At 43.2% G+C, this 13,925-nt stretch overlaps 1 protein-coding gene across 1 annotated transcript in view; it reads right to left on the bottom strand.

Moving 5' to 3' along the window:
• Positions 1–5,272: 5,272 nt before the first annotated feature.
• Positions 5,273–13,925, bottom strand: part of CCKAR (cholecystokinin A receptor) — a 228,162-nt gene continuing 219,509 nt past the window's right edge. The window contains exons 4-5 of the mRNA XM_069202140.1: positions 7,245–7,372; positions 5,273–6,496 (exon numbers count right to left, since the gene is read on the bottom strand). Coding sequence (XP_069058241.1) covers positions 5,949–6,496; positions 7,245–7,372 — 676 coding nt within the window. The 3' untranslated portion in view covers positions 5,273–5,948. The remainder of the gene's footprint in view (positions 6,497–7,244; positions 7,373–13,925) is intronic.

Here is a 13,925-nt window from a genome sequence, read left to right as displayed (position 1 = left end):
CCCCTAAATGTTCTTAGTCACATTACTACCACTTTGTCAAATATCTCTATTCTACCACAACTCCTGTTTTAGGGATATAGCAAAATGTTCAGATTCAACTGGTCCTCAGAAATTTTCCAACATAGACAACAGCTTCCTCTCGCCTCAGGACTTCTGTATTCCACAGCCACACAAGGGGAGAGAGGGCAAATAAGAGATATGCCTATTTGTAACATGTATTTTTGAAGGCAGGCAGCCACTCCCTATATTCCAGAACTTTTTAACACAAACCCATACAGGAAAGAAGTTCTACATGGGAAAATATATTTCATTGGCAGGACCAGACCTTTTTAGCCCTGTAGGGCAGTAGGAGTACCATCAAAGAAAGAGCTGGAGATAGTATAACAACAAGCAGGAAAACCTTCTGTCTGCTCCAGTTCCTGGTAGAATATGTCTTAAGTGTGTGGCAAACAGGGTATTTTACAGCTTAAAACTGTTACCTATTGATGGTGATACCTAGCCCATCTTAATAAATGTTCCAAGCTTCTCTCTCCTTGTTTGTCACTAGTGTGATGCAATTTCTTGCCTGGGAACAAACCGTACGGAAGACCACACATCTAAAACTAAGGGCCAGATTTACAAGGCTCTAGCGCCTCTTAGCACCACACTTATGTTAATGTGGCATTAAGGCATTCTCCTTCGCCATATTTACAAAGTGGCGCAATGCTTGAAATGCGCCACTTTGCGACTCCTGGTGCCAGATTATGCCTGTGCCAGGCATTATGTATGCAAGGGGGGCATTCCGGCAGTGGGAGGCCCGTAAAAATGGTGCAGTGAAATTTACAACATTTCTCTGCACAATTTTTAGCGTCATTTTTAATGCATGCTCAGAAGAGGCGTTAAAATGACACGCCCATTGCTTTCAACGGGCCTCCCTTTACTTGCAGGATTAGCGCCATTATTTATGGTGCTAATCCTGCAAAATACAACAATAGCATCAGAAATTAGGAAGCTATTGCCCTAACATGCGCCATGGTACACCCTATTGTAAATACAGCGCTACCATGGTGTTGTTTGCTGCCAATGGGGGGGGGGTGCAAAAAAAGTGGTGCATCACAGCCGATGCGCCGCTTTCTTGTAAATCTGGCCCTAAGTTTGTGAAGCCCTGGCCTATGCCTTAGCTCCACACTGGCCTTATCCTGTTTGGTCCATTGAGATTCCGATATAATTTCCTCTTTGTGCTATCACTTGGTCTATGTGTCCTATAGTACCTTCCTCCAGTGAGAGTTGGAGGCCCCTCTTCACAGAAATATGTTGTCCTTTGGAATGCACTCAGCTGGATAGAGAACTAGAAGGGTTGTGTAGGAAGCTGGTACTTTATATACGGTGTCAAAATGAGATATAGTGTGCACAGAGCTCAGAAGCTTAACAGAGGCTAAAGTAGATAATAATAATGCTCTCTTTTGTGGTAGTGTGGTCTAGCAGTTAGGCTTATTAGAGGGTAGTGCAAAGCATTTGTTGTACACACACAGGCAGTAATGGAAGCACACACTCAATGACTAACTCCAGGGCAATGGTTTTTATATAGCAGAAATATTTTTTGTTACTTTATTTCTAGAAGCACAAGAAGTATCAACACCACTTAGTTTCACTTTGGCAAGTTAAAAGGTTTTTAAATAAATAGCAATAATTTGTTTTAAAAGTTGACAATGCAATTTTCAAACATAGTTCTGGGGAGAGAAACATTAGTACAGTTTCAAAGTAAGTACAAGACTAACAGTTAAAGTCTCTGGTGGTTAGGTGTCCACAGGTTGGGGTTCAAGTTAACCCCAAACACCTACCACTAGCAACACGGGACTGGCCAGGTGCAGAGGTCAAAGATGATGCAAGATTTAAAATGGGCTCCTATTGAGACTGGGGGCACTCGGAATTGGATCTGCCAGCAGTTAAGTACCTGCGTCTTTAGAGGGCAGACCTGGGGGTTTAGGAGAGCACCAGGAAGGGTCACAGGTCAGCACCAAACACTCACCCTCAGCAGCACAGGGGCAGTCGGATGCAGGTTGCAAACTCAGTATGGGGTTCCCAGTGCTTTTGAATAAGGGGACCCCATGGGTCACAAGTAGGCTGCAGTTTGGGTCCAGGAGGTTGGTTCAGGGAAACAGACTGAACAGAGAGGACAGCCATCTGCTGCACATTGCTGCACTGGATATCGGGTTCCCCAAGGCCAGGGGAATGCAGGTGCAGTGTACCTTTTGGCGTCTGATATCTTCGTCTGGATCCTTCACTGGCAGGGGGCTCTCTGGATTTAGTCTTCAAGTGTCATTGTGTTGGTCAGGAGGGGTCAACCCAGGGTGGATACTAGGTTGGAATCTCCTGGAGACCTGCTCTAGACCGGTGGGCCCCCTGGACACGGGCTGTGGGCATCTGGTGTAGAGTAGGCAGGGCTCGCGGATCCGGGGCAGTTCTGGTGTCCTTTGTTGGAGTTTCTTTGAGGACAGGGTCGCTGTCCTCTGGAGTTCTTGGTCCTCTGGTGGGCAGGCAGTCCTCTTGAGGCTTTTAAGAGGCCACTGGTCCTCCAGGATGCATTGCCTTTTTGTAGCAGGAGCTTCAGAAGCTGGAGACAGGGCAGTGGGTCTGGGACCAAATCAGTTGGTGTCTTCAGTCTTCTTTGCTGGGAGTCAGCTTAGCAATCCTTCTTTCTTCTTGTTGTCGTTTTGAGGTCGCCAGGAATCTGGTGAGCTAGGTTCAGAGGTCTCCTCAATTCCTGGATGTAGGGGCATTACAGGGATCAGAGGGCAGTAGCCAATGGCTATCGTCCCTGAGAGTGACTGTACCCTTCAGGTGTCCACTTCCTTTGGGGAGGGGGACACAGACCTAACCCTATTGGTCCCTGTCCCCCAAACCAAGATGGAGGATTCTGCAGGGAGGAGGGTCACATCAATTCTGGACACCAATGTGGGTGGTCCTAGCTGAAGTGGTCACTCCTCCTTCTTTTCTGTACTTTTACCAATGAACTTGCCACCAAGAGTGGGGGTTTGTCAGGTGGGCGGGCAACTTCACTAAGTGGAGTGCCCTGGGGCACTGTAACCGGAGGCCTGAGCCTTTGAGGCTCATCGCCAGGTGTTACAGTTCCTGCAGGGGGGCAGGTGTGAAGCACCTTCACCCAGTGCAGACTTTTTTTCTGGCCTCAGAAAGTACAAAGGTTCTCACCTCATGAGGTAAGAAACTTGTCTGGAAGTAGCAGGCTGGAATAGACTGGTCAGTCCTGCACTAGAAGTTTGGTTAAAATACAGGGGACATCTCTAAGATGCCCTCTGGATGTATTTTACAATAAATCCCACACTTACATCAGTGTGGGTTTATTGTGCTGAGATGTTTGATACCAAACTTCCCAGACTTCAGTGAAGCCATCATGGAGTTGTGGAGTTTGTAATGACAAACTCCCAGCCCATGTACTCAATATGGTAACACTGCACTTACAATGTCTAAGAATACTGTAGGGGCATATTGCTCATGCAGCTATGCACTCACCTGTGGTATAGTGCACCCTGCCTTAGGGCTGTATGGCCTGCTAGAGGGGTAACTTACCTATGCCACAGGCAGGGGATTATGGGCATGGCACTGTGAGAGGGGTGCCATGTCGACTTTGTCTTTTTCTCCCCACCAATACACACAGGCTGCAATGGCAGTGTGCATGTACTTGGTCAGAGGTCCCCGAGGGTCACATAATACATGCTGCAGCCCTCAGGGACCTTCCCTGGCCACATGGCCCTTGGTACCATGGGTACCTTTTACATGGGACTTAGCTGTGTACTGGGGGGTGCCAATTGTGGGAGCAATGGTACATTTTTAGGGGAAGAACACTGGTGCTGGGACATGGTCAGCAGGATCCCAGCACACTCTCAGTCAAGTCAGCAGCAGTATCAGGCAAAAAGTGGGGGATAACCATGCCGAAAGGGGTACTTTCCTACAGGCTGCTATTCTTTCCAGCCCAAATTACCATTATTCTGTGTATCTGGATTTGTTTGGTTTTTTTTCTAGCAAATGTTAAATATTTGAGGTTTTTAATATTTATCTATGCTTTACCACCCAAGCTGCAGAAAAACATGCAATCTACAACAACAAGTTTTGGTGTAAGTTTAGGGGCTGACGTCCCCAATCCGCAATATACAACATCTGTGCAAAGGAGAACTGTGATTACACACTGTTTTACAAACAAGATAGTAATGGCATATGTCAGAGGACAGGTGGCTCAGGCCTGTTTAGCAGACTACAGCCTCAATCAACAAAGTTAAACAAACCAGGTGTCCTCTACCATAGCAGAAATTACATGTCACTTACCATTTGGTGGACTACAATTCCATTTAATGTTACTTCAAAGTTACTTTAAAGTGATACCTGACTTGAATAGTATGATCTTTGATGCACTATACGAAATAGTAATGCATTTTAACACCAGAAGTCTTCTATTCATGTGCTACAGTAAAATAGGAGTTGAATTTATTTCCTTGCAGTCAAACGGGCAACTATAGTAATCAGGGCTCACAGGCATTTGTCGACAGATGTAGTAAAACATGGTACGAGAGATCGAATACAGATTATCTAATTTAGCAACATGGGAGAAAAGACTAAACATTTGCAAACCATACTGATAGTTATCTACTTATTGCCTATTTTCTGTGTTTTAAGTATGATCTTTGAATTTTCTATGCCTACGTATGGCATAACTCTATTTCATACATGTTTTCAAAATTCTAAGTTAGCTCAGGGGGTGCTGTATGTAGTATGCACTGGAAGGTTACAATCTGAAGGAATAACACTAAGGGCCTGATTACTACTTTGGAGGAGGTGTTAATCCGTCCAAAATGTGACGGATATACCACCAGGCATATTACGAGTTCCATAGGATATAATGGACTCGTAATACGGCTGGTGGTATATCTGTCACTTTACCGTCACTTTTGGGACGGATTAACACCTCCTCCAAAGTTGTAATCACGCCCTCAGCATGCTACAGAATGGCAGTGGTAGGTGGTCCAGGTAGAGAATCCTTACATGGGAATTACATTTATGAAATAAATTATGCTACCAGTGATTTTGGGGGGCTTACTTCTCTTTCTAACTTGGGTACATTTTTACAAAATGTTCGAAAGCTGGTTTTCTGGTGTCTGAACAAAGAGTGTGAGATAATATTTCCATGATCCATTGTCATGAAATTCAACACAGCGTATCTTACATTAAATTGTCCTCATATCACAACTTCAGAATAAATTGTATGCCTGACCCTTTCGCTGGAGCTGTGAATTATATTTTAATAAGCTGCAAAACAGGAAGCAGATGGAGGAGAAACAGTCCAAATATCATATCAGTTTGTTGGGCATATCTTCACATCACGCAACTGGACAGCAAGTACAATAAGATACGCATTTCATGCAAGAACATTAAGACTTCTTGTTAACGCCTCCAGCCTGTGTACAGTGGTTCCAAAAACGTCATTATGTTTTTCACACATCTAGTCATGCCCATCAATGGATCATAAAATTGTACCATTTTCATAGTTTAATGAGCGTTGGTCCCGTTGGTGCAGAGCAGAGGACGAATAACCTATGTAAAGTATATCTGCTCACGTAAGTCATTTCAAAATAAGATTCTTTTCACACACTTCTTTCGAAGGATTTGATACCTCCTCCTTGGTTTTCTGAGCTCCAGCAATACTAAGCTGCCATTTAGTTTGTGAGTAAAGTGCTCCTTTCCACAACCACACAAAAACGGGAAACAAATATAGTACCCTGCTGAAAAAGCACACAATAGTATCATGGCTCTTGGGTGGGAACAAGGACATGGATGACCAATGACCACCTTAGATGAATACCCACCATACAGACAAGTGCAGGGTTCCCTTTCCAAATGTCAAAAGCCACACGGAACCACTGAATGTCAGTTTCTCACACATATGCTTAGCCTGCTTCTCATGTAGGAGCCGACAGAGCAGCAGACAAGCTGACGTTGCTGTAAGTATATCTGGAAATTGAGGCCCTTGTAGTCCTGCTCTCCTCCTCAGGGATTCCGGCACCCCTCCCCAAGGCCCTTGCGCTCCACCTGGGGCAACAGGTGAACGTGGCTAGGAAGCCTAGACGAAAACGCTTGTTCATGAAGCAGTAAATAATGGGATTCACACAGGCAGAGGTGTAGGACAGCAAATGGATGAAGGAAATTGGTGCCCCAGAGAGGTGCACATCGGCCGACATAGTGTTGAATGCTCTCCAGGCATTGACACTAAATATGGGGGTCCAGCAGATGAAGAACAGGATGACTATCACAATTAGCATGCGGATGACTCTCTTTTTGGCCATCAATATGGCTGCAGATGTGCTGCTTCTGACCCTGTCGATTTTGACACTGCAGTTGGTGGATATCTGCTGCATTTCCATCCTCTTCCTCCTCTTAGATTTCTGAAGGTAACAACCATCGCCATCCTCATACTTGCTCCCACTGAAGCTGTTTTTCCTGTCTGTACCTACGATCAAGAGAATTGCTTTAATGAAGGGCTGGGATTCATATACACTTGCACAGCCATATTTGTGGCCAAGTCACGCACCGTAGCACTGAACTGCATGACAGGGAAAGGGCAGGAATGAACTGTATGAGAATACACTCATTTTTGCCTTTGTCCCTGCACAGGTGACATTTTGGGTGCCTAGTGCCAACGCAGACACCATTGCACCATGGTGGAAGGATGCTTGCGTTGTAAGGACGATTGTTTTTGTGCAGGAAGTGGCACCTTCCTGCACAAAAACACTTCCTTGAGGCATTTTCCTCTTTCTATTTGTGCTGCACAATGCAGCACACATAGAAATAGGAACAAAAAGAGGAGAAATGAAGATGTTTCTCCTCGTTACATCACATCTGGGAAGGTGTAGCATTTTGGCGCATTCCCAGGTGTACTACTTCCAGTACATATGGGAATGCATCAAAATCCATGGATGTTTTTAGGGCAGACCCACCAACATCCATAGAATACCTCCTTAGGACACAGTAACACAGTGCAGAGATTTACGCTGCATTGCTTTACTCCAGATTTGTGAAGCCACTGAGGGCCACACAAGGTGGCCTTGTGTGGCTTCATATATCGCATTTTGGGCTTGCGTCATGCATGTACCATTTTGTGTGGTGCAAGAGTGATGCAACTCCACTTACAAATATGCCCCTAGGTTTCAAAATTAAGACTTTGTCACAGATCAAAATCAACTGCACAAGAAACTTACTTTGGGAGGGTTGCTGCTGTCTCACTTCAAACTGTATTCCTCTGTACAGCTCCAAGGAAATTAAGCCATAGGCCACCATCATTACAATCCCAGGCACTAGGAAGAGGATCAGCAACAGGAAGATGTACCTAAGGAAACAGAGAACAGAACAGTCTGAAGGGTGGCAGTGATTAGCCTAAAATTACATCCTCCAGAATGTTCTCCTAAAGACATACACTGAAAGAGACGGGAAGGAGGCAGAAATTGGAAGAAAGCATATACAACTGTATTTCTGAGGTGCATTATCTACATTGAAATATAGAAACAAGCACTGATCATAAGATCTGTCTTACAAATGAAAGTGTTTTGTCAGTTACTGGTAGGTTTAAGCACTAAAAGGTCATCATTGCTACACTCTGTCAGCCATCCTTGCACTCACACATCCATTCATCCATCAGTGACGCATCACACACCCACTTACACTGCCACATAAAACAGACACCACCTCAACAAACATATACCAGAGGAGTTAAAAATAGAAAAAGGAAAATGTGCTACCACCTAAACCTGGAGGGCTTATGATGATATCAATGATTTCATGTGTGATGCTATATGCTAGTCAAAGAGGATGGTGCAAGTTATGGTTGAAGCAGTGATGTCAGTGGTGAAGGCATAAATACTGTAACCAATGTAGGCACTTATGATGGCATCAACTATGTCATGTGTGCCGTCAAATGCAACATAAGATAGAGATGCAAATTGTGGTTGTCTTCACAAACCATATCTGGTGTTTTTCAACGGTTTTATGTGTTTAGGCCAGAACCATAACTCAATTTTTAACATGAAGGTTTTAGTGAATTTCAACACCAAAACCCTTGCTTTCAACAGTAATCTGTGAGATTTCTTGTAACAAAATATCTGTCTACAGTCTTTAACATATTGGAATAGCAATCCACCATTACATGTCTAATGGTTTTAACAATTTCTCTCCACAATAAATAAATCAGGCCTACTGTCTCTGTCATAACATTTCATAATGAACAGATGAGACCTAGTGAACCAATCATGCCTGTAGTCTTTATCATTGGCTTCACTTCAATACCAACTCAGGCCTGCTCTATTAAGCATGCCCACTCTCACTAGGCATCCATCAGGCTCACTATGATAAAAATAAAAATATATTAAAAAGTACGGTTGGCAAAACCAAAGTACTATCTCTCCTAATAGGGTTACAAGGATTATGGAAGTGAACATCTTCTATTTCCATGATTTGTCACACCAAAACCCTTGCCCTTAAATGTATATTGAACTCTAGCATACTTTTTGCAACGAATAAATCAGCCCTACTCCCTTTATTGTGACTGTTCGTATCAAACAGATCAGTTTTATAGCCTTGTTCATTGGCATGTCACCTAACCAGTACAGTTGTGATGTACTGAACATAAACTTTTTCAGAACGCACAAATACATTATAAGCACTTTTTACAGTGGATTCACACATCTACCCAATCAAGCATATCCACATGTGGGTGAGCCAAAGTCCCTTTCTTAGTAGTACTTCTGAAAGCTCTTTTTCTGTTGTTTATATAAGGTTAAGAGACAGCTGCAAAGTTAAGCAAGACATAATTATTCGTTTCCCTGAAAATATGTTAGGTATAAAATATTGTCAGTACATTGGGTAGGCTGAGGATCATTATGGCTTTTGATACGATTTGAGTTCTATTTACTCTAGGGTAAATTTTTACTGATTGTAGCAAACTTTTTACATTTCAGTTCAGGCTGTAAAAAGCAGAAACATTCACACGTCCAGATTGTACATTTATTAATTACAGCATGTGAATATTTAAAATATTATTTTGATTATATTAATGCTGAGTTATGCATACGTTGCCGTAACCAATTTTGTATTACTACAGTAAATAATGTTTATATGGTTGTTTTCAGTGAAGAGAAAACAGTAAATAAAAATATATATTGCAGCAAAAGCCCTCCAAAAATGAGACCAGTCAGTCACATATAGGATGCTTACACAGCAATCGACATGCATCTTCTACCTGCACAAATGTTTATGAATATCGGACTAAGGATGTGGTAAACCCAGTCCTACGTGCATCCGTCATACAGACTAGCAGCAGACAAAGATCTACCTCCTTTTAGTGAGCTCTGACCTGGAAATGGAGGAGAAGGAGCAATGAAATAGGGCAGTATTTTTCAAACATTTCAGAATCATGACCCAATTTTTAGAACCTCAAACTTTCACAACTCACGTAATTTTAATGAACACGAGGCGATTTTTGATTGTAGCTAAAGTATCATGTGGTAGCACATCGTGATTTACAGACAGCACATTTCCCATTGAGATGGCTCCTAAACTTGCATTGACATCCAGTGTTATTGATAAAACTACAGAGCACACAAATGCTTTTGCTCATAGATGTTGTAGGATATTGTAAGAAATTGGTGTATTGTTTTAGGAGGGTAAGTACCTACCTCACATAATAACAACAACCCATTTCAGGGTGAACCACTGAAGTGACACCCTGGCAGCTATTGCAAAGAGCAAACAGGCTCTGTGTAAAGTATTTATGAAGTACCAAAACAGTAATAAAGTCACAACACAACACAATAAAAATCACAAACCAAAGTTTAAATACAAAAATAGTGCCAAACAGTGTTAAGCACCAACCATGGTAATCTGGTTAGGCTTCACTGGTACTTAGTCGCAAGTCAAGGCCGACAGCAAATTAGTATGGGTCGGATACAGAAACAAGGCTCAACAAGGTCAGAAGTTTCACCTTCGATGTAGGCAGCCATCAAGGCACAGGACAGCATCTGAAGAGGCCTCCTTGATGTTAGATAGCCGATTGATGATGTACCGGTGAAGCTACTGACTTTGGCCGGAAAGCTATGAGTGGGAGAAATTTGGATTTAGCACCCAAAGAAGGTCCCGCACTGGCCTAATACTTTTGACACCTTCTCTCAGTGAAGATTTCTATCTTTTGGACATAGTCACTTTTTTGGAACTTGTATTCTTCCAGGGACAAGCCTAAAGGAGGTAGCCAAAGAGGGCTCCACGAGTCCAGATACTCTCTCCGCGAGATCCCGCTGAATCGGTTTGCTGCAGTAGAAAAATTCAGAGCAACAAAAACCTGAATCTTTGGCCCAGCAGCAACACACCTTCTTCACATCAGCTTTGGAGGTTTATCCTGCTCCTTTGGGGGCTCGTGAAGCCAAATAGTTTATAATTCCCTGGTTTCAGGAGATAATAGGAAGAGTACACTTTAGCACCATCCAAGGGTTCAGGACCTTGGGGACAACACTTGGGGGTCAATACTCACTCCAGCAGACGCCAGCAGCAAGGTCCAGGGACGGCCTACTAAGAACTGGTCAACTGGGCAGGTACAGAAAAAGGCCTCTTGTAGCTTCATGTGTCCCTGTGGCTTAAATAAGAGGTCCGTTGTATTCCACTTAGAGTCCGCTTCCTTGTTTTGAATATAAAGGGGAGAGCGGATTCAAACTTTTAGGCTCTTCCCAGGTTACAGACAGCAGGTCTGGGCCTCTTTTGTTGTTTCACAGATCCAGAAAGTGTTCAGAGGAGGGCACAGTGGGTGCCACGTGTAAGCCTGGCCAGCTTGTGGTTGGGGGTGACTCCTGGCTCCTCCCTAACTAATGGGGTGGAAGTTCCCAGTAGTAATCCTACCCACTTTTGCAGACATTCCTGTGTGCATTTCTGCAAACAATCCCACAGTGCCAATCTCTACCAAAAGTCAAAATGGCAGAACCCTTCTTACACTGTGCTGAGGTTGTGTGCCCACCCTAGAGGTGTGTCCAGGGAAATGAGCAGCCCCTCTTCTGTGGTCACTCTAAACCAGTTCTGGGGGCTGTTCCTCTCCCAATTGGATTGGTGCTGGGAAAAGGAGGGCCCTACTCAGCCATTAGCTAACATTTGCATGTGACTGGTTGTCTTTGAAGTTAATCAAGTTCTGAGCACAGGCCAGATGAATATTCTACCAGAGGAGCAGACACACCTCCCACACCCAAGGTCCTTGTCCTACTCTAAGGGCAGTTTTCACATTTCATCAAGGGGCTATTCAGCTCCCAGGTGACTTTTGGAGCTCATGCACAGGGGTCTCCAGAGGTTTTAGGCACGGAAAAGGTAACTACTTAATTGTTTCTTTTTACAAAATATTTCTTCACAAATCCAACTCCACCAGTAGATTGGGTTTTAAATAAATATTTCAAAAAGTCCCAAAATGAAATTCGTAGTTGTTTCCTAACCTGCGATAATATTATTAAATTTAATACTGCATCCCAATGCTTTCCTATGGAAGCCAGCCTTGCTATAGTGAGAATAGCTTTTGAGTTTTTTCACTGTACGGACATTTGTAACATTAAACATTTACATATACTATTATTAATCACCACAAAGGCAGCAAGATCTACTTGGTGGTGACATATTAATATTTCGAACAAAGATTTTGACCTGTTAATGAGTTATTTTAACAGTTCAAATTAGAAATGTAAAACTCAAAAGCCAGGCTACAAATGGTAGACCTGGAGTTATGTTTGCACTGTCACTTCAGTGGGTGGCAGAAAGGGTGCTGTAGTCTACTAGTGGCGTTGAAATTACTGGCCCTGGGTTTATATTGTAACATATAGTAGATACTTATAAATATAGCAATTAGGGGTATACTAACACCACCCTGATGAAAGTAGAAGCTTAGGCACTTTACCTCTGGTTAGCAGTGGAAATGTACGCAGAGGTCTACAGCCAGCAAAAACAGTCATGGTCAAAGTTAGTCATTTCCAACAGACAGCAGTGCAGTAAATTTAGTAATTAATTAATGGATCTCCATTCAAATGCAAAAAGGCACAAACGCAGATTGTATCCTCCTCCCAGCTACAGCATGTCCCCTCAGTTATCCAGTGGACACCTGTATGGAAATGTCTCTACTTAACAGGGACAAGCTGTCTGGTGTCCTACATGAGAGATGGACTCTGTGACCAGCAGATGCTCTAGTGACACGCCAATGTCCCCCACATATGCTTGTTAGCACCTATCAAAATGATGATCTGATTATGAAAGACATACATTATTATTATTATTATTATTATTATTATTATTATGTAAAGGATTTTCCTGGTGCTAGATCCAGTTAAGGTGAAAAGAAAGTGGCCCTGTGCTAAAACAGCCAGATCTTCAATCCCTTGCAAAACTCAGTAAGGGAAGAGCAGTTTTGCAGTGTTTCTGGAAGGTTGTTCCATAACTTTGGACCAAAATATGAAAATGAATGACCCAACCATGAATTATAGGCAGATTTTGGGCACTCTACAGGGAGACTGGCTGGATGACTGGAGCAGCTGTGCAGCCTGGTAGGGTGCCACCAGCTCTTGAATGTATCTAATGGCTGTACCAAATCTAGCCTTGTGCATATAGCACAAGGCTTTGAATTCTATTTGTTTCTACATGGACATCCAGTGTATCTCACAGAGTAGAATTGATGCAGATGCATACTTGAAGAGGCAGAAAAGTAGTCATGCCACATCATTTTGGACTACTTGAAATCGCCAAATGACTGCCGTCTCAGCCCCCAAGTATAGGATGTTCCTGTAGTCTATTCTCGACAAGATCAGCAAATTACTGTTTAGGGGGCTGCAGGAGGTATTATATCAATTATCTCTGTAACCCATCTCAGTACAGTGAAGCAGCTGGCCTCCACTTTGGCAACCTGTGGCTTCTTGTTTAGTCTTGCATCCAGTCAAAAGCATAAATCCACGGATCTAGTACAGTTTCCATGTGCAGATAATCTGTGTGTCATCTCTATACTAGAACAAGGTAAGCCCACAGCTTTCCACCACCTCCGCTATACTAAAAAGCGCTAGACGTAACACTGACTGTTGAGGAACACCGTTGGTGAAGGCATGGGATTCTGATCTACCACTGCCTGAGAAGACCTGAAATGAGTGGTTGTCAGGAAACAAGGTCATCCAAGCTAGCACTGTTCCCTGCAAACCTAGTGATGTCATGCTTGTCCTATTGCACCATTTCGCATTATAAGTTGGCAATGTAAGATGGGTGAACTCTTGCTCACATGGGAAACATCTCCCAAGACCACAATGACATGCCCCTTTACGTTTTTACCGACAGTGATGGGCACAGGCTCTCACCAGAACCTAAACAAACCCTTCCACCAGAAGCCTTGGTCTAATACCACAAATTCTCATGTAAGTTTGGTGAAGGTTCTACTTGTGTTGTCCACATGCATCACCTAATGAGAGCCACTACTTCAACCAAAACAATGGTGAGGGTCATTTTTAACCATTTAAAAGTGTTGGGTCTCCGGTAGCAAGCACAAGTCTTAGATTATATTATTATTATACATCTAGAAAAGTTCTAAATTTAAAGGGGGAGGAGAGTAGGTTTAGCTCAAAACAAATACAAAATAAAAGTTGGACATGTATAAAATGGCACAATTACGTAGCAATAACAGACTACTGTGCTAGTACCCTTATCCCATGCCTCACATGGTGAGGTAATGTACCTCCAGGCCTCATGACAGGCCTCTATAAAGCATTATTTTCAACATTGTGCATAACCTGGAGAAGATCTGGGGAGACAAATAGAAACCCAGAGAGGAAGGAACATCTCTGCTGATGGCATCTGCTTACCAGCAGCTAGGACCTCTGCTATGAACTGCCAAA

Source organism: Pleurodeles waltl, chromosome 1_2 (genome assembly GCF_031143425.1).
Source record: "Pleurodeles waltl isolate 20211129_DDA chromosome 1_2, aPleWal1.hap1.20221129, whole genome shotgun sequence".
Taxonomy (NCBI): domain Eukaryota; kingdom Metazoa; phylum Chordata; class Amphibia; order Caudata; family Salamandridae; genus Pleurodeles; species Pleurodeles waltl.
Note: the sequence above shows the minus strand (reverse complement) of the source record. Positions and strands in the feature narration are given on the sequence as shown.